The 24,107-nt window shown below is 35.8% G+C and overlaps 2 protein-coding genes and 1 non-coding gene across 13 annotated transcripts in view; 2 read left to right on the top strand and 1 right to left on the bottom strand.

Annotated features, from left to right (window-relative positions):
* Window positions 1–24,107, top strand: part of RASAL2 (RAS protein activator like 2) — a 364,958-nt gene that overhangs the window by 303,137 nt on the left and 37,714 nt on the right. For all 11 annotated transcript variants that reach the window (XM_074389525.1, XM_003925336.4, XM_074389524.1 and 8 more), the window contains 3 exons: window positions 19,213–19,366; window positions 21,677–21,775; window positions 23,166–23,720. In XM_074389525.1, the coding sequence (XP_074245626.1) occupies window positions 19,213–19,366; window positions 21,677–21,775; window positions 23,166–23,720 (808 nt within the window). The remainder of the gene's footprint in view (window positions 1–19,212; window positions 19,367–21,676; window positions 21,776–23,165; window positions 23,721–24,107) is intronic.
* Window positions 7,175–24,107, bottom strand: part of CLEC20A (C-type lectin domain containing 20A) — a 74,637-nt gene continuing 57,704 nt past the window's right edge. The window contains exon 10 of the transcript XR_012514953.1: window positions 7,175–17,121. The gene's annotated coding sequence lies outside the window, so the exon portion shown is untranslated. The remainder of the gene's footprint in view (window positions 17,122–24,107) is intronic.
* On the top strand, window positions 13,655–13,794 carry LOC120360244 (small nucleolar RNA SNORA67). Its single transcript, XR_005576817.1, has one exon. It is a non-coding gene; the product is annotated as a small nucleolar RNA SNORA67 (small nucleolar RNA).

Genomic DNA, 24,107 nt, shown 5'->3' with positions numbered 1-24,107 from the left:
ACAAATAGAAATATACAATAAAAAAGTGACTTTATGTCTTGTACATATTAAGGCAATATACAAAATATTGACTCAATTACCCAGCCAGTTTAAAAATCTTATAATATTGGAGAGTTTGTGGATACATAAAAATTAAATTCAGAATCAGTTAAGCTGTTTCTATAGAATCAAGTTATAATGGTGAAAAGTGTGTCATTTATTTTGTTTTTGGTAGAATGACTATGAAGGATAATGATTTATAATAGCTAAAATGTTTCAGCACTGTCACAGGATACTTCATACTGTTGTTATCTTGTTTCATCTTTATAATAACCCTATATGGTAAATATTATATCATCACCATTTTATAGATGGAAGAACCTGAAGCACAGAGAGGTTAAATGATCTTACCCAGGGTTATGGTATTTGAACTTACGCAGTTTGGCTCCAGAGTCCATGCTTTTTACTGCTGTATTCTGTATGTACAGCACATGAAATCAGCCTTGTTGGTTTGCAATTACAACTAGAAGACATGTGCTGAAAAGGAAGCCTGGATGGATTTCAATAATTAGGACTACTAGCTTGACTAATCCTCAAATGTACAGCTCCCTAAGGGTGATATCCTTCGAAAACCATTGAATGTGTGCTAACACATTTTTGACACATCATGTCTAGATAATGTTCAAAATTTTGGAAATAGTGCTTGTGGTATCAGCATTAGCACATCATTACCGCCACCAGTATTTATTAAGTACTTATTCTATGCCATACATGTTAAATGTAGTCCCTCTTGTAAAGCATCAACTCCAGATACTATTATTCTCATTTTATAGATGAGGAACTGAGGCATAAACAGTTTGAGAAACTTGTCCAGGGTCTCATAGCTAGTAAGTAGTAGAGCTGGGCTTTGAACTCAGGTCTGCCTCTCATATTTCATACTCTTATTTATGGTGTTTTTTTTTTTTTTCAGTAAGTGACTTTGTTTTCAGTTATCTACCTGGAAAACAAATAAAATTATAGATTTGCCAAGCAGATGATTACTGTCTTTATTTTGTAAATGAAGGGACTTGATGAGGGACTATTGCTTTATTAGCTCTTCTTGAATCAAATTAAATGCTCTGTGAAATTTGCAAGTCAGCCCAATTTGCAGTATGTATATTTATGTTATTATTATCTCTTTTATACTTCTTTAAGGTAATCATAAAAAATGATTTTTAAAATACTTTCTTAGTTTCCTATTATTCTATAATTTTCATCATTCCAGGAAGTCAAAGCATTTTATGAATGTCTCAAAAAAATAGAATAGTATTTTTTTTCAGATTTTTGATTCTTAAGAACAAATATGTTGTGCAGCAAATAAAACACTCCCAGTTCAATAGCCAATTTCTTAAACTCTACAACATCATATGGAAACTTGGGAGACAAGACTTTTTTTTATAAGTTTACCTTATTTTTTAACCTTGCACTAAATATTACCTTCTTCATTTCAGACAAAGAGCTCTCTCCTATTCCATTTTGTTTTAGGTTGCCCATGGGAATTGCTTGATTGAATTACCAAGAGATTATATTCTCCCAGAGTTTCTTGTTTTGCTATTATATAGTTACTATATTTTTAGCCTTTCCAGTGATCTAAATGTATTATTTGTGACTTTTATGCTATTATGCTTTAATCAATAGCAAAGTCTTAAGTACAGCACAATAAAAAAAGTGCTAGTAAATCTCAAATATTAAGTAACCCTTTTAATTTATCAACTCCATTTGAATAGCAGAGGTTTTCTGTACAGAAATTTTTCCAAAAAACTTTATTTTTGTATAGGGATTGACTCAATAGAGCTTGAATGTGTTACCATTTTTAAAAAAGACTCTTGTCTTCAGATCATGTGAACACTCAGAAATAGAGCTAAGGTACAAGATATTGATCAGCTGAGTTCTTTGAATTAGTGGCCTTATAGGTGTGACCAAGTATTTTCTGAAGACCTCTGATTTTCTTGGTTCAGATGCATCAATTGCTGAAGTCAACCACTTCTTTCAAAATGGTATACAGGTCAGGTGTGGTCACTCACACCTGTAGTCCCAGCACTTTGGGAAGCCAAGACGGGCTGATCACAAGGTCGGGAGCTCGAGACCAGCCTGGCTGATATAGTAAAACCCCATCTCTACTAAAAATACAAAAATTAGCTGGGCGTGGTGGCACACGCCTGTAGTCCTAGCTGCTCGGGAGGCTGAGGCAGAAGAATCGCTTGAACCCGGGAGGCAGAGGTTGCAGTGAGCCAAGATTGTGCCACTGCACTCCAGCCTGGGTGACACAGCAAGACTCCATCTCAAAAAAAAAAAAAAAAGAAAAGAAAGAAAGAAAGAAAAAGAACAGAATGGTTGGTGTACAGTGTCTCAACCTAAGTAGCAAAACATTTTTATTCTATTATCCAATCTATGGAACCGCTAGTGAAATGTAGTAAGCAGCTTTTTTTTTTTTTTCCAGTTTTTAAATCATAAAGTAAAATACTCATTTGTCTTTGCTGATTTGGAGGGGAAAAAGTTTTCAGTATCTAAGTAGAGGCAAAAAGAACTAAAGACCCTCTTTATCTTCCCTATCTCCCTACATAAATAACCTTATCAACAATTTGTGTATTTTCAACCCTCTTTAAAAACCCATACATTAAGGGAACTCAAGTATATGTTTTCCATGTTTCAGTAAAATTGGATTATATTATGTATTACTTTGTGACTTGCTTTTTAGTATAAATATTTTGTACTCTGTCGGTAAATGTCAGTTCACACCATTCTTTTTAACATCTGAATCTTCTCATGCTACAGTGTTTTTAACATAATGTACCTCACTTCTGTACTGACGGACATTTACATTGCTTCTCTTTTTTGTTACAAAATAGAGATGTCATAAACATTTTTGAACATGTACCCTTTTGTACTGGTGACTGGGTTGGATTTTAGAAGTAGAACTGCTTGGTATACAGTATGTATGTTATCAAATTTTTCTTAAAAAAACGACCTTTTTCACCAGCAGATTAAGATTACTTTTGTCATTCAGACAACCTTTTCCATTGTATCAATATGTTGAAAGAATAGTAATAATAAACACGTTGTATTTATTATGTGACAGATAATATTCTAAATACTTTACGTAAACTAACTCGTTTAATCATCAAAACCACCCGAGGAGATAGTCATTGTCATTACCCATATTTTGAAGATGAGAAAACTGAGACACAGAGAAATTCATAAATTTCCTGAGGTTATACAGCTTGGAAAGAAGTGAGGTTCAAACCCAAGAAGATTGACTTTAGAGCCTGTATTTTTAACCTTTACTATATACTGCATCTCTAAAAGATGGGATGAGGGAATGTCTTTGTTTTGATTTGTATTTTGCTAATACTTAGTATATGGAGTATCCTTTCACATATTTTCTTCTTCTGTGACTTAACCTGTTTCCTTTACCCATTTTTCTGTTGAGTTGTTTGTCCTATTTCTTATGATTTGGAATAGCACTTTTTATTACTAGAGATAGTAAGCCACTACTATGCATGTTGCTAAAATTTTCTCCCAATCTGTTTCTTGTGTTTTAAAATCATGTCTTCTAGTTACATGGAAGTATTCAATTTTTCTTTCTCTGATATATCAGTCTTTTTGTGTGTGTAGCTTATGTGGTCAAGTTTGATCAGAACAGTGAACTCAAGAGGTAAGGAACCTGTTTCTTACTGATGCTGTGCAAATCACTTTATTTTTCCCTACTTCAAGAGGGAGAAATATTCTGTCTGGAGCTATTCAGAGGATAATGAAATAGTGGACATGATATTTGGAAATCTTCAAAGTGGTTTTTTTGTTTGTTTGTGGGGTTTGTTTGTTTGTTTGTTTGTTTGTTTGTTTTTGGAAACAGAGTCTCTCTCTGTCACCCAGACTGGAGTGCAGTGGCACTATCTCGGCTCATTGCAACCTCTGCCTCCTGGTTTCAAGTAATTCTCCTGCCTCAGCTTCCCGAGTAGCAGGGATTACAGACGTAAGCCACCATGCCCAGCCAGAAATCTTCAAGGTCTTTGAGATAAACTACAAACCTTATCTTGACTCATAACATTTTTATTTTTATTTTTTGAGACAGTGTCTTATTCTGTCACCCAGGCTGGAGCGCAGTGGCATGATCACAGCTCACTGCAGCCTTCACTTCTTGAGCTTACTTAATCCTCCTGCCTCAGCCTCCTGAGTAGCTGGGACTACAGGCACACACCACCATGCCTGGCTTATTTTTATACTTTTTGTAAAGATAGTATTTTGTCATGTTCCCTAGGCTGGTTTCATACTCCTGGGCTCAAGCAATTTGCCCGCCTTGGCCTCCCAAAGTGCTAGGATTATAGATGTGACTTGGCTGATCAAGAAAGACCTTAGTGGCTACAGGTTTGTCTTGTTATAAACTCTGTTAGGAGGCCCTGATGGAATTTGTTACCAGTGCTGCTTTTTGAGTCAATTTATAATGATTCTTAAACTCAGAATTTCCTGTTGGGAGCACAGGCATAATAAGTGAAATTTTATGAAATAATTAATATTTCTAAAATTCAAATGTATTGATATACAGTAACACATTCAATATGTCACAGTTATGTACAAGCTACTATGCCTTGTGCTACAGAGAATATGGCATAGAGAACCAAAGATACAGGCCTCAACTTCAAGGAGTCTAGTAAAAGATGTTAAGTGTCAAGGAGGAAATGGTATCAGTGAAGATAAATTACTTCTTGCTGAGTGTGTCAGTCTCCTGACCTTGGAGAGCAGTGGCCTGTGAGTTGAATCTTACACGTGTAATCTGAACATAGAAATAGACACACACATAGAACTTTCTTTGGAATTGAAATAATGAGCAAAAATAAAAATCAGGAAATTACAGAGCTTGAAGAGAATTACTGAATAGTTCATGGGATTAACATGTAAAGGGGCAAGGTAAGAAATAAGTTTGGAAAGGTAAAATTCCAGTTTTTAACTTAATAGGTAAAAACTATTCTGCTTTTCTTTGTCTTAAAAATTACTCAAAGCCCAGGCGTGGTGGCTCACACCTGTAATCCAAGCACTTTGGAGGCCAAGGTGGGCTGATCACCTGAGGTTGGGAGTTCAAGACCAGACTGACCAACATGGTGAAACCCCGTCTTAAAAAAAAAAAAATACTCAATATGAGAAATATGAACTCCATCTTTAATGACACTAGGAAAAATATGAGTGATATATTACTTAATCTATGATTCTCACTTAGAGGGCCAACAGATGTTACCTACAAAAGAAAATTCTAAAAAGAAGTCTATACTTAGGACTCAGTTTCGTTACCAATTAACAGATATTCAAAATAAAAATGACTTAAACAAGGTAGAATTTTTTTTTCACTTCTCTCTGAAAGTGAACAGTCCTGTCCAAGTCTACCATTTTTAGAATCTTCAAGAACCTCTTTATAGGCACAAGATAGCTACTAGACCTCCAAGCATAACATATTTGTTTTAGATACCAGAAAAGATGGGTGCATAAAAAGACACATGCCTTCCAGCTGAGTTATGTCCCGTTAAAGCAATGTCTCTTAAACCATACCCAGTTGACTTTGACTTCTATCTCATTGCCACCTTTTTCTAAGGGAGGCTGGGAAACTTTATACCTGGATATATTGGTGGGCCCAATAATATAGAAATCTGTTCTTAAGAAAAGAGAGAAGGATGGACAGTGATTGGTAAGATAGCTAGCAGTCTCTGTATAGGAGGTTGATTTACCCACCTATTCTGGAAAGGTTCAGCTTCCACTCAGCTCTAGAAGCTCAGCAGCCAGGCTTACACCTGTCACATAGCAGTTTGGAGAAATTGAACCACCCCGGAGAAAAGGACTTATAGACAGCTACATTTGTATCTGTAGGTCCTTTACACCTGTTAAAATCTCAGCTGATAAATTCATTCCTAGGTAGATCCAAGAGAAATAAAAATACATGTTTATTCAAAAACTTGTATATGAATATTCATAACATTATTCATAATAGGCGAAAAGTGATAACAACCCAAATGTCCATCAGCTGATCAGTAGATATACAAAAACATCATATACCCATACAATAGAATATTTGTCAGCAATAAAAAGAGTACTGGTATATGCTGCAATGTGTATTCATGTTTTCAGCCTTGAAAACACTGAAGTGGGAGGATGACTTGAGCCCAGGAGGTCAGTGCTGCAGTGAGCCATGTTGTGCCCCTGCACTCCAGCCTGGGAGATAGAGAGAGAGACTGTCTCAATACTGATAATAATAAGCCAGTCAGTCACAAAGTACGACGTAATACGTGATTCCATTTATAAGAAATGGAAATGCCAAGAATAGGCAAATCAATTTATATCATCGTGAAATAACTGAATGCTAAAGTTTAAAAAATACATATATTAAAATCTTCTAGAAAGAAAAAATAGGTTACATACAAAGGAATGTTGGGTGTGGTGGGATGACATTGGAATTCTCAGTAGAAATAATGAAAATCAGATGTTAGTGGAGTAATGTCTTGAAAATTCTGAGTGGAAATTATTTTCAACCCAGTATTCCATACCCAGTGCAGATCTTGGATGTCAGACTGAGGAGTTTGGATTTTAGCCTATAAGCAACAAGGAGCCTTTAAACATTTTTGATTAAGTAAATGACCTAATCAGAGTTGTTCTATGGATGGATTAATCCAGTAGTGGAATTTCAGGTAACTTAGTTTGCAGATACTAAGTTTGAGAGACCAGTTAGCAAAAAGCTATCAGAAGATATAACGAAGGCTCCAAGGTGGATAGTAGCAGTGGAAATGGAGAGGCAGAGACAAGATAGGAGGAACATTTTAGAGGCAAAATCAATAGGATGTCACAAAGTCATCATTGTTCCAAAGCCATCTAATCAGATAAAAGCCAGTAAAGTGATTTCCTAGAATCAATATTGGCAGCATTTTCACATTAAAGCTATGTCATGTAGGAGGGTGTTGGGACACAAAAAGACTCTGTGATGTTTCTGCCTTTCATTCAAATGCACTTAAAACTAGGAAATGACTGAAAACAGTGGTACTATATTATCAGGCATTCCAAGATTCCAAATGCCTATTGCCAGCCTTGCTTTGGAAGTGCTACTTAAATTTACCAAAGACTGAAGGTAAAGATGAGCATATGGAGTAGAATATTCTCACCCACTCCAAACTGCCCTCAAATAAAAACCTTCACAGTAATGTTTTCATTTCTAAGGCTCACTAACAAACAATGCTTTTAAGTAGCCTACTTTTTCTTTGTCAAAAGATACCTGAAAGTAAGTATGGTGTTCATTGGTAGGTGGAATTATGGATATTTTCAGCCTTTTGAGTATCTCATTTTTTAACTTTTTATTTTGAAATGATATATTTATAGAAAGTTGCAAAAATAGTACATAGAGTTCTGCAGAGCCTTCTCCTCAGCTTTCCCCAATAGTGAGGTCTTATAACTGTAGTATAATATCAAAACCAGGTAATGGACATTGGTATAGTAATATTAAATAGACTGCAGACTTTATTCAGTTTTCACCAATTTTACATGCATTCATTTGTTTGTGTATGTGTGGTTATGTGCAATTTAATCATATATAGATTTGTGTAACTACTACCGTGATCAAGATAAAGAACTGTTTCACTACCAAGAAAGAACTCCCTATGCTACCCCTTTATAATCATACCCACTTCCCCACACCTATCACATTCCCTAAAACACCACTAATTTGTTTCCCACCTCTGTAATTTTATTATTTTAAGAATACTGTTTAAAAGAATCATATAGTATACAGTTGGTTGAGATTGGCTTATTTTTACTGAACATATGCCCTTGAGGTCCATCCGGATTGTTACATGTATCAATAGTTTGTTTCTTCTGTTGCTGAGTAGTATTTCGTTGCATGGATGTACTAAGGTTTGTTTAACCATTCACCCATTGAAAAACATTTGGGTTGTTTCCAGGTTTTGTTATTAGTATAAATAAAGCTGCTGTAAACAGTTGGATGTAGGTTTTTGTGAACATGTTTTTCCTTCTGTGGGGTAAATGCCCTAGAGTATAATTGCTGGGTTCTATGGTATATACATGTTTAGGTTCGTAAGAAACTACAAACTATTTTCCAGAGAGCTTGTACCATTTTACATCCTGATAAGCAATGTTTGCCGGGGAATTTTTTGTGTCCCAAGGGATTTTCACCTCTGTTTTCTTTTAGAAGTTTTATGATTTTAGCTTTTATATGTAAGCACATGATCCATTTAGAGTTAATCTGTGGTTGCTTTAAATAAAAGGTCTTAATTCAGAACTTATTGGTGTTCTGAATACATATTCTATGTGTGTGTGTGTGTGTGTGTGTGTGTGTGTCTGTGTTTTAAGAGACGAGGGCTTGCTCTGTTGCTCAGGCTAGCGTACAGTGGTACCGTCATAGTTCACTGTAACCTTGAATTCCTGGGCTCAAGCAGTCCTCCTGCCTTAGCCTCCTAAAGTGCTGGGATTATAGGCATGAGCCACTGCACCAGGCCCAATTTGAGATATTACAAAATACTAATCAAAACTACAAACTTTCCCCAGCCAAACCAGTTATAGGCAGTCTGTCTGCCTTTGGAGATGGAAGTATCATAGACTATTTACTTCTCTCCTCGTCTGCTCTTCCCCTCTAGCTTACTAACCGTGTTTTTAAGTACCCTCCAGGTTTTAGGGAAAGAGAGGCAAAAAAAAAAAAAAAAAAAAGCATGGGGAAGATGATAAGAAAGTGCTAATACTACAGTCTTAGCCTTCCATAATGCTCTCTGAACCTAGCAGAAATTTAAAGCTGACTTTTCTCTCATGGGGTGATTTAGGGACTTTTTCAGAGATCTATCATCCCTGAGGAACTCTCACCTATGGTTTTATTGACTTTGACAGAGGCATTTCTCTTCCAGGTGTTCACTTGCAACTCCTTCTAGAAAAGAGTTCTTGAAGCTTTGGTTTCTTCATCACACAGTCTTATGGTCCACAGAATACTGCCACACATGTTTTGCCCTGACAGCCTCTAGGAGTGCAGGCTGATTCAAAAGCATTAATACTCTTGCTCTGCCAACAACAGTTAGTAGGTCATTTCTCATCATCTAGATTTCCCAGATGGAATCAAACCCAGTTCTTTATCTTTTACCCTTCTCCCTTGAAGGTAGCAGGAGGATGAGCTTCACAACTTCTTTCAAAAATTATTTCTCACAAAATCTTTCCCATTCTTGATTCTCTGACCACTTTTTGTTGTCTTGACATAACTGAGAGAATCAAGGTAGTAGAACTGGTTCTAAAACATTTCCTTCGTAAATGCTGCAGTTTGTCTCATACTTTACTTTGGTATACAGAATCTGTTTTATCTAGATGTCTGAATTGTAATTTCAATTTCAGTATCTCATTACCTGTGTATGTAATACTTCTATAAATCTGTAATATTTAGCTACCATACAAAATGCAACAACATGACCATCTTTCCCTCTCAATATGATACCCTGCCACTCCTACCAAAAGTCGTCTTTATAGTTTAAGGCTTGTCATACTATTTCATATTTCTCTGCTTTTGATCTTGCTCTCTGCTCTAACCTAATTGCCATTTCCTATTCCTACACCCTGTCCTTTGTCAAGCTTACTTCTCGTTTATCCTCATGCAGCAGTACCCAAGTCAGGAGTTACGTGCTCCCTACCTTCTTTTTGGTATTCTTCCCTCATATCATTCTAGATTGAGTGCCTACCCTACCCCCCAACTACCTGTGGCCAACTGTGCATACTTTATTCTAGGACTAACTGCTTTCTATTGAATTTATCTTTTCATATGTCTGCTTACTGCACAGACTGACAGCTTGTACAGGCTACAATCTGTGTATCCTCATCCCCTAGCACAATGACTGTTCTATTGAGGAACTCAATATACATTTGTTGGCCTGAAACAGAAGAGGAGAGTCAAAACTGACTTCCAGAAAATAAAGAATTACCATCTTTCAAAATATGGTCTATGTGGATATGACAACTTCTCAGAAATTACTGGACTTCAGGCCATTAATTAATCGATACAGTCTAGCTATTGATTATAGAATTTCCCATTCCAGATTTACAGCCATGGGGCCAATCAAGGATCCCTTAGTTTTGTGAACCAAAACCCAATCAGAGTTTCTAATTGCATCATGATAGCGTTTTAAATTCATTAGAATGCTTTATCTTAATAGAAAAAATATTTCCACATATTTATTCCATCTTTGTATTCTTTCAGTGAACAGTGTATGCAATAATAGCTTTGCTGATCTCAGCCAGATGAATAATTTACATAAAATGAACTAATGCATATCATATCACTACAAAAAAGCTCTATGTCTATAATCATACTCCTTCACGTTTGTGTTGTACTGCAGCTTATGAAATAGATGTGACATTATAGATTGCTGCATTTGATTCTCACAATAACTATATGAGATGTAGGAAATCATTATCCACATTTTGCAATGAGATAACTAAGGTTCAGAAAGAATAAATTATTTACTGCATGTCACATGACTAATAAGTGGTTTGAGCTGATGTGACTATGTAGGGCTTTTGGCTTCATTTTGAGTGTTTTTTCCATTATACTCTTTGTTGTGTGTATTGATAGGAGTCCTAACTTGCTGACAAAAAAAAAAAGGAAGGGAAAAACAAAAGCAAAAAATACACACGCGCGCGCGCACACACACACACACACACACACACACACACCTCTTATACCAGCAAAATACTGTATAGTAATAGTTGAGTCAATTTATGATCATAATATTTCTGCAGTTTGGAAAAATATAAAACTGACTCCCTACTGTACTCTTTTCATCTCTCCTTCTCTGCCAAAAAATCTGAATGGATTGAATAAAAACTTAAAATAAAAACACTAAAATAAAATACAGCTTATTTCTTATGATCTTGAAATTAAAAAACCTTTTGTAAAAATAAACTGGGAGAAAATAATTATGACAGAAAAAACTAATTTACTTAATATAAAAAGGGTATTTACATATCAGTTAATTTTAATGATTAGAAAACTGGTTTAAGAACATGGAATAGCAGTTTATAATTTACAGAAAAGGGAACTGAGATTGCCAGTAAACATGTACAAAAATCTCATAATTAAAGAAATGCACACTAAAGCCTTAATGAAATATCATTTTTTACTCATTATACAGGCAAAAGATTTTGAAGTTCAGCCACATCTCATGTTGGGGATAGCATGTAGAAACATGCCCTGCTGATAAACATTTAAATTGATGCCACCTTTATGGAGGGTAATTGAGCCATATCAAAAATTTAAATGCATATGCCCTTGGATCTAGCAATTTCACATCTGAGAATTTAAAGTATGAATATATGCACATGTGCATGAAGAGATATATATATGTATGTATATATACACTAAGATACTCCAAATTTTGTTGCTAATCACAAAAAATAATGAAACTTAGTTGGTCATCAGGAACTGTAAACTATTATAGGCTCATGTAAAGGAATACTATATGATCATTACCAAAAAACAAAGTATATCTATATGTTCCAGTATGGTTAGAAGTCCAAAATATTCTCTTCAAAACAGTATTGTAGCATCCCATTACGGTTAATGAATATATATATGTGTATATATATATATACACACACACACACACATGTTTATATTTATATTATGTATATTATGTTAAATGGATGCAAATATTTTATATAAATATATGTAATATACTATATATTACATACTTTATATATTATATACATATATGGGTGCCTTTGTATAAAATATTTCTGGGTTCACAACACTGTTAATAGCCTCCTTTTTGTAGGAGGTTATGGGAGGTACCCTTTTTTTATTCTTTACCTTCTATCCTTTTGAACTCTTGGAATTTTTTGCCAAGAGTGTTTATCGCTTATTGTTTAAGGAGAAAAATTAAAAGATGATTAATTTTTTAAAAAATCTATTTCAAACCCATGTCTCCCTCTAGCTATTTTACTGTTGTCACCCCTTCACAATCAGACTTGTGAAATTAATCTTTACTTCCTCATATTTCATTCATTTTCTCAACCCACTGAAATCTCATTTTTGTCCTCTTTTCTGAAATTTATCTTGCCAAAGCCTCCAATTACCTCTAATTCAGTTCCCTAATTCAATGGCTACTATTAATCCACCTTTCTTGAGACCTCCTCTTTCGTGGCCTTTTGTGATGCTTGAGTCACCTGGTTTTTCTTTTCTCTCAAATTCTTCAGTGTCTTTTGTCAGTTTTATAGCTTTAAATGTTTTATAGCTTTTATAGCTTTAAACATGCCTCCGGTTATGTTTTTAGGTTGTCTTCTCAGTATGCATGTTCTGTTTCACTATTCACATCTACCCCGACAAGGACCTCAAACTCAACTTATCTAACACTTGATTTTATTTGTACTCTCACCTCAGCCAGCATTGCCTCTTTCTTATGCCTGTGAAGGACATCGCCATTTTTCACCCAGTGTTTCAAGCTAGAAATGGGCAGTTGTGCTTGACTCTACCCTCTCCCTGATTCCTCCAGCATTTCAATCAAGGCCTATTTACCTCCTAAATCTCTCTCAGTGCCATCTACTTCTTCCCCATTTCTGTTAGTCTAATTCATTAACTTTACTCAGATTACCATCATAATCAATGAACTGGTTTCTAAGTCTTTCATTTTTTTCTCTCCACTCTCTGAGCACTCCTTTCTTTCTCTACTCCTTAGCCAAGGTAGTTTAACCTTGATGCACATCTTACCATGTCATTCCCCATCTACCACCTAAAACCTTCCTATGTACATCCACTGGTCTTGTGATCGAATTGGAATACCCACACATGACTACAAGACTGTGATCTCTCTCAAACCTCATTATTCGCCAGGTCTCACCCACTCCAATACCTCAGCCTCTTCTCCCTCCAACATCCATACTATACTAGAGCCACACAGCTGAATTTCTTTCACTGTCTCAACACCCCAGCCATACATGCTCCCATACAGGCCTTTTCACATGCTATTCGTTTCTCAAGATCTCTTGGCACTTCCACACCTTCATGTAGCGAAATCTACCCCATCCCCATGAAGATGGTTACAACTTCGTGTTACTGTTTTCTCCAGTAAATCTTCTCTAAACGCCCCCCCACCTTAGAATCCTCTACTTAGTGCTCATAGAGCCTTTTTTTTGGCATCTTTTTTCATAAGTGTTGTCACATTGTATTATAATGGATTGTTAACTCACTATAAATTGTGTGTGAGTACATGAACCATGCTTTTCTTCTTCACCTTTGTTTTCCTCGCATCTACCTCTAGTAAAGTGCCTGACTCATAATGCATACCAGATAATTACTGGTTAGATAGATGGATTCATACATATATTCATTTATTCAACCAAATGAGAAACTAATGAGAAAGCAAATCAGTTAAGAGTTTGAGAATGATTAAAAAGTCCATGTTGCTGGGCTTGGTGGCTCACACCTCTAATCCCAGCACTTTGGGAGGCTGAGGCAGGCAAAAATTAGCTGGGAGTGGTGGTGCACACCTGTAATCCCAACTACTTGGGAAGCTGAGGCATGACAATCACTTGAACCCAGGAGGTAGAAGTTGCAGGAGCCAAGATGGCACTACTGCACTCCAGCCTGGGTGGCAAGAGTGAGACTATGTATTTTAAAAAAAGTATCCAAGGTGATTCCCTCTCCAGGAGGACATCCAATGCCCCTCTCAGGAAAGTAGCAACTTGGAATAGAATCTGGTATGCCTAAAGTCTTTGGGGAACAGGGATGCTTATTTCCTCTGCCTTCCTTGGCTGACTACATGGGAAAAAAAAAAAGTCAATGTTATTGAACTTCACCAGTTTTTTTCCCCTCTTACCCTTCTTTCACCCGTTACTTTTATGGCAATTATGAGACTAAAAGTCTGGCAACTGAATTCAGAAACAAGGAAACAAAAGCTATAGTCTGTCCACTCTTACTGTATGTTACTTGAGTTGGATTATGAGTTTGGTTTGATTTAGTTTGTTTTCAAAAACTCAATATAGTTGTGTTTATATTTAATTGGTTTAATAGGCACTAGTAGATTGTATTACATTTGCAATGTAAGGACAATAAAGATGTGTTATAACATAGCACAGTTTCTGTAAAGGAATTGTTCCCTAGGGTCGATCATATTGGAGGCAAGTTGGATTTTCCACTCCCTAGAACACTTCTTAATGTTTATAATCTAGCCTTCTCTGTCCACCTTCACTGTGTGTATACATGTATATATACCAGGTACAAAGTAAGTAAGGATATTTTTGTCTGTATTGATACATTTCTTTACCATGAGTTTTTCATTTGATTGACAACTCAGGCTAACAAATATCCTTCTTCATCATTACTACCTGGTCCCATTAGACCATCCTGTCCTAGAGGCTGAGCAGGGAGAAGTAAGACCTGCATGTTATATTAACATAAATAGCTTTTTAGTGTGAGTAGTGTGGTACATATTTTTAAGCTAACATAAAAATCAGTGAGAAGCAGTGGAGACTGGTGGCTTTTTAACTGCAGCAGGTAAACCAGTGCAGCTGGTGCTGTTAAGATCCTCAGGGTGAACACATCTTTGCACATAAGTAGAGCTCTGGTGAATGAACTCTAATTTATTTTATTTTTTTTAATCCAGAGAGTGAAACCTTTAAAATTATAATACAAGAAAGGATCTGCACTTTGAAATGAAAAACATTGGAATTGTTTTCACAAAATACCTAATTGGAAAATGATAAAATCCAGGGAGCAGATAAAGCTACATTTTTCCCAAAGTGAGAGCTCAAATTCAAGTTTTAAAAAACTGATTAGACACTATATAAAGTATTAGGATACCCAATTTTTTTAATTACTCCCTAAGACATTTTCACACAAGGTGAGTGCCTTAGGAATGCATACTGGTGAATACAACAATATGTTGCTGCACCCAGTTTACTGGCTGAGCTGTCTCTTTGGGAATTCACTGAAGTAGTCTGGAATAATAACTACCAAGCCAAGCAGAAACTCACCTGCACTGGAGTCCAGGATTTTATGTGGCAATAAGCATTTTTAATTAAAAGTTTCTCAGTTCCTAAATTTGGAACTAAATCTGTAAACATGTGGCAGATTCAGCTAGCACCACCAAGCCTCATTGGAGCTGTGAGGGAAATGTGGCATTTTAAAAAATTGGATGGTTAAGCTGAGAAAATCCAGCTGTGTTTTACTTAAAATTGCACTAATCAGTGTTATTTTATTCCCTTTTTTTCTTCACCAGTGTATCTGCTATTATGTGTGTGTTGGCTCCCCATCCGCCAGCCCTTCACTTTTATCTTTTAAGACTGACTTCATATAGGGATGAGGAGAATTCAAGCAATATAATACTCATTCACTTTAGTGAGTAATAGAAAGCCTCACCTGCCTGGTAGTTTATTTCTTAAATAAGTAGGGAGCAGCAGGTAATTTTCATCAGCAAAACAATTAGATTTTAACCATTACTTATCACATTGCTAGAGGTCTTGAAATTTACACAGAAATCAAGATTGTCTGCTGACCTTAAAATAAAAATGTAAAGAATATGGTGTTCCTTAATTAGAAGTAAAATTGCTTCTGGGAAGCAGTTTCTCATTTAAATCAATTCATGGTCTATGAAGCCCTGAATTATTCTTACATAGGTGTTTGGGATGATAAGTCAGTGTGGGAAGCAGTCAGGGAGAGAACCTGGCCAGTAGTCAAGGGATTCAGAGTCCACTTTCAAGGATGCGTTAGATTTCCTGATGAAGTCCATTGTCGGATCAGACTGGGAATCATTATTTTAAACTCATTATTCTCCCAGTAAGTTCACATTCTGCTTTCCATTAGAGGAGTAAAGTCTGGTGCCATGCAGGGCTCCTAAAACTCTACAGTTAGTAGATCTAAGAAAAATCAGTTCAGGAGGAGGTGAACGTGATTTAGAGGAAACTTAGGGTTATTAATGCTATTGTACTGAAATATTTGTACAAATAATGCCTCCCCTGCCCCAAGCCATTCCCAGGCTGTTTGATCTTCCTGTTTACTATAATCTGGCTTCTCTGGGAATTACTTCTGTCTTCCTAGAGATACTTTCTTCCCAATACAGGGAAGCTTGCTTATTTATTCAATAATAATGTTGAACATATTAGTGACTTTGGTTTTTAATTCAGTATACACACACATAAAAATGCTTAAAAAAAAAATATGAGATTTTGAACTGTGTATTAATTGAAATTTCAGTAACTAGGAAGAGTTTGGAGTTACAATTCCAAGTGGCCTGGTTTTAAATCCTCTTATGGCTACATTTGAAGTTAGACCTGAGTATCAAAACGAAACTTGTTTAGCACTGGAAATGCAGTGAAAAAATAGTTTTCACCATCTTTCTCTAAAAGACAAAAAATGTAACCCAGGTAAGTTTCGGTAAAATAATACCTAGAAACATTCACAGTAGGCACTGTAAAGGAAACAGAACACATGTAAGAGAAAGATTTGTACTTGCAAGGTGGGATATAGGAAATAACTTCTAGTAGGGGCATAGGAATTCTATATGAAGCAAGCTAAATTTTCTCAAGTTAGTCCCTAATAGAGGTTTTACTTTTTATTTTGTATTTTGTATTTTTGGTAGAGAAAGAGTTTCACTCTGTTACCCAGGCTGGTCTTGAATTCCTAAGCTCAAGTGATCCGCCCACTTCAGCTTTTCAAAGTGCTGGGGATTATAGGCGTGAGCCACCTAGTAGAGGTTTTAATAAGAGATTATCTTCCATTCCCAGAGTTGGCTCAGTCTCTTCTATTGCCTTTTACTGAGAACTTGTCCATAGAAATGGATAGAAGCTTCACCATTCCTTCCTTTCTGTCTTAAAATAGTCACCTTTGCCATGTTTGCAGAGCATGCCCCTTGAGTTATTCAAGCCATAGCTGCTTCTTTCTGCCTTCCAGCTCTAATCTCCTTATAGGTGTAGCACCATGGCAACAGACCCAGCCTAGAGCCCAGGTGCCTTGTTTGTTACCTGAGGGGCTAGGTACAGCCTGAAGAAAGAGAAGACGGAATATTACCTATCTTGCAAATTGTTTGGATGGATGAATCTTGATCTTGTTGTTTGTGTTTCTGTTCTGCTTCTATGGAAGACTTGAAATAATACCTGGAAAACATTTATTCAAAGATGTCATCAGTAACCAAAGGCAACAAAGAAGCCATCTTCTATTGGTTCTCGTCTTCTAAACAGAGAGTTGTTTTCTGACATATAGTTCAGAAAGTGACTTGATATACCAGGACATGTGGCACCGCTATGATTTGGGGTTGCACTGCCAAGTGGTTCTACCATTGTTTCATGTAGGTAGACATTTATTTTGTTTGAAATAAAATTCATTTATGCTTTAGAAAATTTTCCTAGAGAATTTAAAAAGCAAAAGTAAGCGTTTGTCATACCTCCTTCTGTTTTAAACATGCCTTAAATCTTTCCTTTTGAGAAGCTCACCCCAGAGCAAGAAAGGATTTTTCCTTCCAGCAACTCCTCCTGAGAAAAATGGGCTAGAATTGTTGTTTTGTTTAAGATTACGGTGCCCAGTTTCCTGAACCAGGCTTCCCATGTAGCATATTGGGAAAGATTATATAATAAGTCAAGTACAATCTTAACATTTAATTATAGTTGATGTACTGTATTTACAGTAAATAACATGTCATTGTCTTATACATAGAACAAAGGAAAATATGGAGCTTACATTGTTGCATTTTTCTTTTTTGCTTTAGTTTTTTTAATTTTTAAATTTTTTTTGTTCTTACCCAATATCAGCAGAAAAATAAACATTTTCACATTTTTCAGATACAAAACATTAGGTAGGATTTGTCCCTTTTGTGCATATTTTATACTATCATCAAGAAATATAAACGTTGACTTTTTTACTTTAAAAATTGCTCAATATCAGAGCACATGTTTTGAATCCTAAACTTTAAATGGTGGCTGATTTGTGTGTTTGTGTGTGGAAAGAAGAACTAAAATCCTTATAAGCTTAAGATGTTTCTTATTTTATGGAATGTGATTAAACACTCTTAGAATAAAAGTAGATGGGAGAAAGCAACCTTAGTGCTTGTTTCCTATATCTTTTTACTTTATAATTTAACTAAAAGCTACTCTGGCATTAAATATATAAGTTCCTTTTAGTGTTAATGTGGTTATTTCAAGGAATTAAATGAAGCTGCTTATTTAATGTGTTTTATAAAAACAGTTGTCTTTAAACAAGGCATTTCTTTTTATCCTCAGTAATATGTGTGTAACTCTGGGTATTTCATTCAGTAGATACTATAATTATTGAATCAAACTGCATGGCCATCCAGTTTGGGATTCAAGAATATTGTACTTCATATATGTGACTCCTTTAATTCTTTCAAGAGTACTGGCTCTTGTAGTGACAAGAGTCATGATTCCTAGCATTCTTCTTATAAACAACTAGGAAACAAAATCAGCCGGGATGACTAAATGGTGTTGACAAAGATTTCTAGATAAAAGTTTGGGCTTTATTTTTTCCATGGTGGGAGGTTTCTTCAAGGAATTTCATTCTTTATTCATATTTATACAGTAAAGCATGTATAGAACCAAAAGCCTGCCAGAAAAGAATTCTATATTGAGATGGAAATCAGGACTTTTGAAAGACAAGACCTTGTGCTAAAAAGTTTAGCTTTGACTCTGTGTGTGTGTGTGAGAGAGAGAGAGAGAGAGAGAGGAGTGTGTGTGTGTGTGTGTGTTTGTTGTGCCAAAGTAGAAAGAAATGAAATGAAGATTCAGCCATTACTATTTTGTCAGTGATTTAAAAGGATAAAGCTATAGCATGAAAACAAAAATAAATAATTTGTCTTTTGGCAATACCTTTGCATAAGAAAGAATATATAAGATAACCTTAAAGAGTATATATTTCTCCATCTTCCAAAATAGGAATGAGAATAAAAAATAATGTCTGTAATGGGCTTTGACGCTCACTGAAGACAAGTAAAAGTATAGTATATTTTTATGCCATATTGAAAAAAAGTGTGTGTGCACTCACGTAAATATAGAGAGAGAATATGTTTGCCACATAAATGATTACTATTACTGTTATTATAGATTAACTGTTAATTTGTTCCTCATTTATTTCTTCCCTTAGGCTTTTGTACATTTATTGTTGTCCTCCATTGCATTAGACCTTCATTTCCTTGCTGGCCAAGTTATACTACCTTAAATATCTTTTTCTACTTTTAGGTCTCGTGGGCTGCCTAAACTAAAAGAGTCACGTTCCCATGAATCCTTGCTAAGCCCATGCAGCGCAGTGGAATGTCTGGATCTTGGTAGAGGGGAACCTGTATCAGTGAAACCACTCCATAGTAGCATCCTTGGACAAGACTTCTGCTTTGAGGTAAAAATAAAGTGTAGAAAAAAAGGAAGAGTAGTTAAACAGCAACTGAATTTTTTTATCCAGTAATTTTGTGATTTCATTACTGTGCCATTGATGATTTAATTAACTGGTTTTGAGTTGCTAGAAATTACTTACAGGGAAAAAAGGTAGAAATCTACTCATCGAATCACATTTGCAGTTAAAGTTATTAATGATAGCTTTGCTTCCTTTTGGCCTTGTCTCCTTTCAATAAAATTGGATTCTTAGTACATTTTCATCAGGGAACAAGACTAACAATAACATTATATTAGTATATTAATTTTTAGTATTGGTAAGGATGTCACTTATTATGTTACTTTTCTAAATACAGCATGAGTAGTTCAAGATCTGAGACCATGTTTTTCTTATCTATCCATTCATCTATTCATCCATCCATCCATCCTAATTCCAGGACATTTTGACCTATGTCTTGTTTATTTTTGAAACCTCCTGTACCTAGCCCAGACCTGGGCACATTACAAGTGCCTAATTTTTGAATAAACAAAATTGCAGCTATCATAAGGTGATTTCTTCCTTCCAAATATATACTACTGGCCAGTTACAAGTAAAATTCAAAAATTTTTTTTTTACATATATTGATACATACATAGAATTACTAGGGCTGGGATTTGATTAATTAACAAGAACTTACTAAGTGACTAGGGATGAGTCCTATGCTAGATGTTGCAGAAGTCAAGAGATATTTGGTTCCTCTTCTTATGGACCAGCACTGTCCAAAAGAAATATAGTACCAAGCCACATGTGTAACCTAAATACTATCATTTCAACATGTTCACTAATAGAGAAATGGTTTCCTTTTTTTTTTTTTTTTAAGACTAAATTTTCAAAATCTAATGTGTGTTTATACTTACAGCATATCTCAATTTGGAATAGCCATGTGAGGCTAGTAGCTGCTATATTGGACAGAGCATATAATCTGATCAGATTTATTAGAGATTGAGTTAATAAGGGAGCAAACTTCAGCAATTTGAGCAGGCCATTTATTGGTGTTCTTTTTATAAAAATCAGTTGAACTTTCCCATATTTGTGGAACTCAGTTCATTAGGCTGTATACCAAGCCCAGAGTTAGGTACTAGGTATGTAACAACCTATTTCATTTTTAAAGGACTGTGTTAATAATAGTGGTCAGGCTAACCTAATAAATGACTAGAAATCAACAGGCTAGTTGCATAGTGGAGGAAAAATGGGTTCCAAAGATAGGAATTCAATATTAGTAACTTCAGTGTTATTTAATATCCTTCTATAATATAGTGAAGACAGTCTCAAGAAATCTGATAAGCTGTTTCAGAAATTTTCGTCTTATTATCTCAGCACTTTGGGAGGCCGAGGTGGGTGGATCACGAGGTCAGGAGTTCGAGACCAGCCTGGTCAATATGGTGAAACCCTGTCTCTACTAAAAATACAAAAATTAGCTGGGCATGGTGGCATGCGCCTGTAGTACCAGCTACTCAGGAGGTTGAGGTAGAAGAATCACTTGAACCCAGGAGGTAGAGGTTGCAGTGAGCTGAGATTGTACCGCTGCACTCCAGCCTGGGTGACAGAGCGAGACTCTGTCTCACAAAAAAAAAGAAAGAAAAAGAAAAGAAACTCATCTTTTATTACCTGTTTTTTATTAACTCAAAGTTGAACATATTCATTTACAGTTAATTTAAGGTATTGCCTAATATTTAATTTTTATTTTTCTGAACCATAGGCCAGTTTTAGTTTCCTCAGCTGAATTTAAAATGGCCTTTGTTCTCATATCTGGAAATGGATGTGGATGCTACCTAAGCAAAAAGTAGATATAGATATAATTATAGGTATCAGAAAACTAGCAAAGTGCTACCTAAGCAAAAAGTAGATATAGATATAACTATAGGTATCAGAAAACTAGCAAAGATCATCTTAATTTCTTATGTATGATTTGTGTTCATAGCATATCTCTAACTCACAACTTTTCATTCCTTTTGGCCTTGTCTACTTTCAATAAAATTTGACTATTAATACATTTTCATTAGAGGATGAGACTAACAATAACACTAAATTAGTATATTAATGTTTTAGTATTGGCAAGGATGTTGCTCATTATGTTATTTTTCTACCACAGCATGAATATTTCAGGATCTGAGACCATATTTTTCTCATCCATCCATCCATCCATTCATCCATCTGTCCTAATTCCAGGACATTCTGACCTTATCATTTAAGAGTTAGAGGTATGCTATGAACCCAAATGATAGAGCCCTGAAATCCAATGTTTTCTTTTTTTTATGTCTAATTTTTATGTTGAAGGTTACCTACTTAAGTGGAAGTAAATGCTTCAGCTGTAACTCCGCTTCTGAGAGAGATAAGTGGATGGAAAACCTTCGCAGGACAGTTCAACCTAATAAGGTAATAGTGGCTTTGAGTATCTAAAAAACATGTAACTTTGTAAGCAGTTAGTTGATAGAAGGTAAATGTAGTAATAATACCTTAATTTGTCTACAGCTTGAGAATTTTAAAGCACAATTATATGTTATGCCATTGGTAGTAAGCCATTTTTGTATTGCTATAAAGAAAATACCTGAGACTGGGTAATTTATCAAGAAAAGTGGTTTAATTGGCTCACAATTCTGCAGGCTTTACAGGAAACATGATGCTAGTATCTGCTCAGCTTCTAGGAAGGCCTTAGGAAGCTTACAGTCATGGCAGAAGCCAGAGCAGGAGCAGGCACATCACATGGTTAAAGTAGGAGCAAGTGAAAGAGAGAGAATATGTGTGCGTGTTTGAGTGATTTGGGGGAAAGATGCCATGCACTTTTAAGCCACCAGATCTCACAGGAACTCAGTATCACAAAGATAGCACCAAACTATGAGGAATCTGCCCCATGATCCAAACACCTCCCACCAGTCCCCACCTCTAGCATTGGGAATTACAATTCAACATAAAATTTGGGCAGGGACAAATATCCAAACTGTATCATAATTTTAAGCTAAAAATAGTCTTACTGCAGATATTATTGTCATGGTTTTACCAGTATGGATAAAAGGACTCTGAAAAGTTAAGTGAATTGGCCATGTCAGAAGTTAGTACATGGTAGAAGAGGGGCTAGAATATGAGCTTCTTAACAGTTTATCTCTTTTATTTGCAGAAATTAGGCTGGCTATATGAAAACTACCATTACAAAATGATATTTTCTTTTTTTTTTTTTTTTTTTTTTTTTTGAGACGGAGTTTCGCTCTTGTTACCCAGGCTGGAGTGCAATGGCGCGATCTCAGCTCACCGCAGCCTCTGCCTCCTGGGTTCAGGCAATTCTCCTGCCTCAGCCTCCTGAGTAGCTGGGATTACAGGCACGCGCCACCATGCCTAGCTAATTTTTGTATTTTTAGTAGAGACGGGGTTTCACCATGTTGACCTGGATGGTCTCGATCTCTTGACCTTGTGATCCACCCGCCTCGGCCTCCCAAAGTGCTGGGATTACAGGCTTGAGCCACCACACCCGGCCACAAAATGATATTTTCTTAACCCAAGTAAATTAAATAGAACGAGCTAGATATAATATAATATAATATAATATAATATAATATAATATAATATATAATGAACTGTATATAGTTCTTCAAGATTCTAAGACATTCTTATTTAGAGCTTGCTGTTAACCTAAGAAATGAGATAGCAATCCCTTTCATTATTTGCTGACTCCCCTTAATAGACTACCTGATCAACCTTGCCAACTTAAGAAGAAAAATGTTTTTTTTCTGCAGTGTGAGCTCTGAAATTCAACTTTGTTGCCTCTTTATAGGACAATTGCAGGCGAGCTGAAAATGTTCTTCGTTTATGGATCATTGAAGCCAAGGACCTTGCCCCTAAAAAGAAATATTTCTGCGAACTGTGCCTTGATGATACCCTCTTTGCTCGTACAACCAGCAAGACCAAAGCAGACAATATTTTCTGGGGTGAACATTTTGAATTCTTCAGCCTTCCACCTCTTCATAGCATCACAGTTCACATTTACAAGGATGTGGAAAAAAAGAAAAAAAAGGACAAGAATAATTACGTAGGGCTAGTCAACATCCCCACTGCCAGTGTAACTGGTCGCCAATTTGTAGAAAAGTGGTATCCAGTGAGTACACCTACACCCAACAAAGGAAAGACAGGAGGACCTTCTATTCGGATTAAATCACGTTTCCAAACTATCACCATTCTGCCTATGGAACAATACAAAGAATTTGCAGAATTTGTCACCAGCAACTACACCATGCTGTGTTCTGTCCTTGAGCCAGTAATTAGCGTGAGAAATAAAGAGGAGTTGGCTTGTGCCTTAGTGCACATTCTTCAAAGTACTGGCAGAGCCAAGGTAAGTGGAAAAGGGGGATTGCAATGCCTGAAATCTCTTCCCAACCTTTTGCAAAGAAACAAAGATATGGCTACTGTAGAAATCCAAATTAGAGAAATGTGCTTTACTGTCGGTCAAAACAAGAAGAAAAGGAAGAATTAAGACGAAAACCTATTAGATCGAGAAAAGATAAAAATTATAAAACTAAACCAGTAAAATGGAGAGACCAACAAACATTTATTTAAAGTCCATTTGCATGAAACATAGATACTACAGTCAATTCTTTATTGTCTGACAAAATAAATGGTAGGATTGGCATGATAACCCTACAGCGTGTTCAGGGTTCCTTATCTTTAGTTCTAGAGTGTTGCATGGTGGTTTTCTTCCTCACCATATTTTGTTTAAGAC

Source organism: Saimiri boliviensis, chromosome 19 (assembly GCF_048565385.1).
Source record: "Saimiri boliviensis isolate mSaiBol1 chromosome 19, mSaiBol1.pri, whole genome shotgun sequence".
Classification (NCBI taxonomy): domain Eukaryota; kingdom Metazoa; phylum Chordata; class Mammalia; order Primates; family Cebidae; genus Saimiri; species Saimiri boliviensis.
This window is presented reverse-complemented; position numbering and strand designations above follow the sequence as displayed.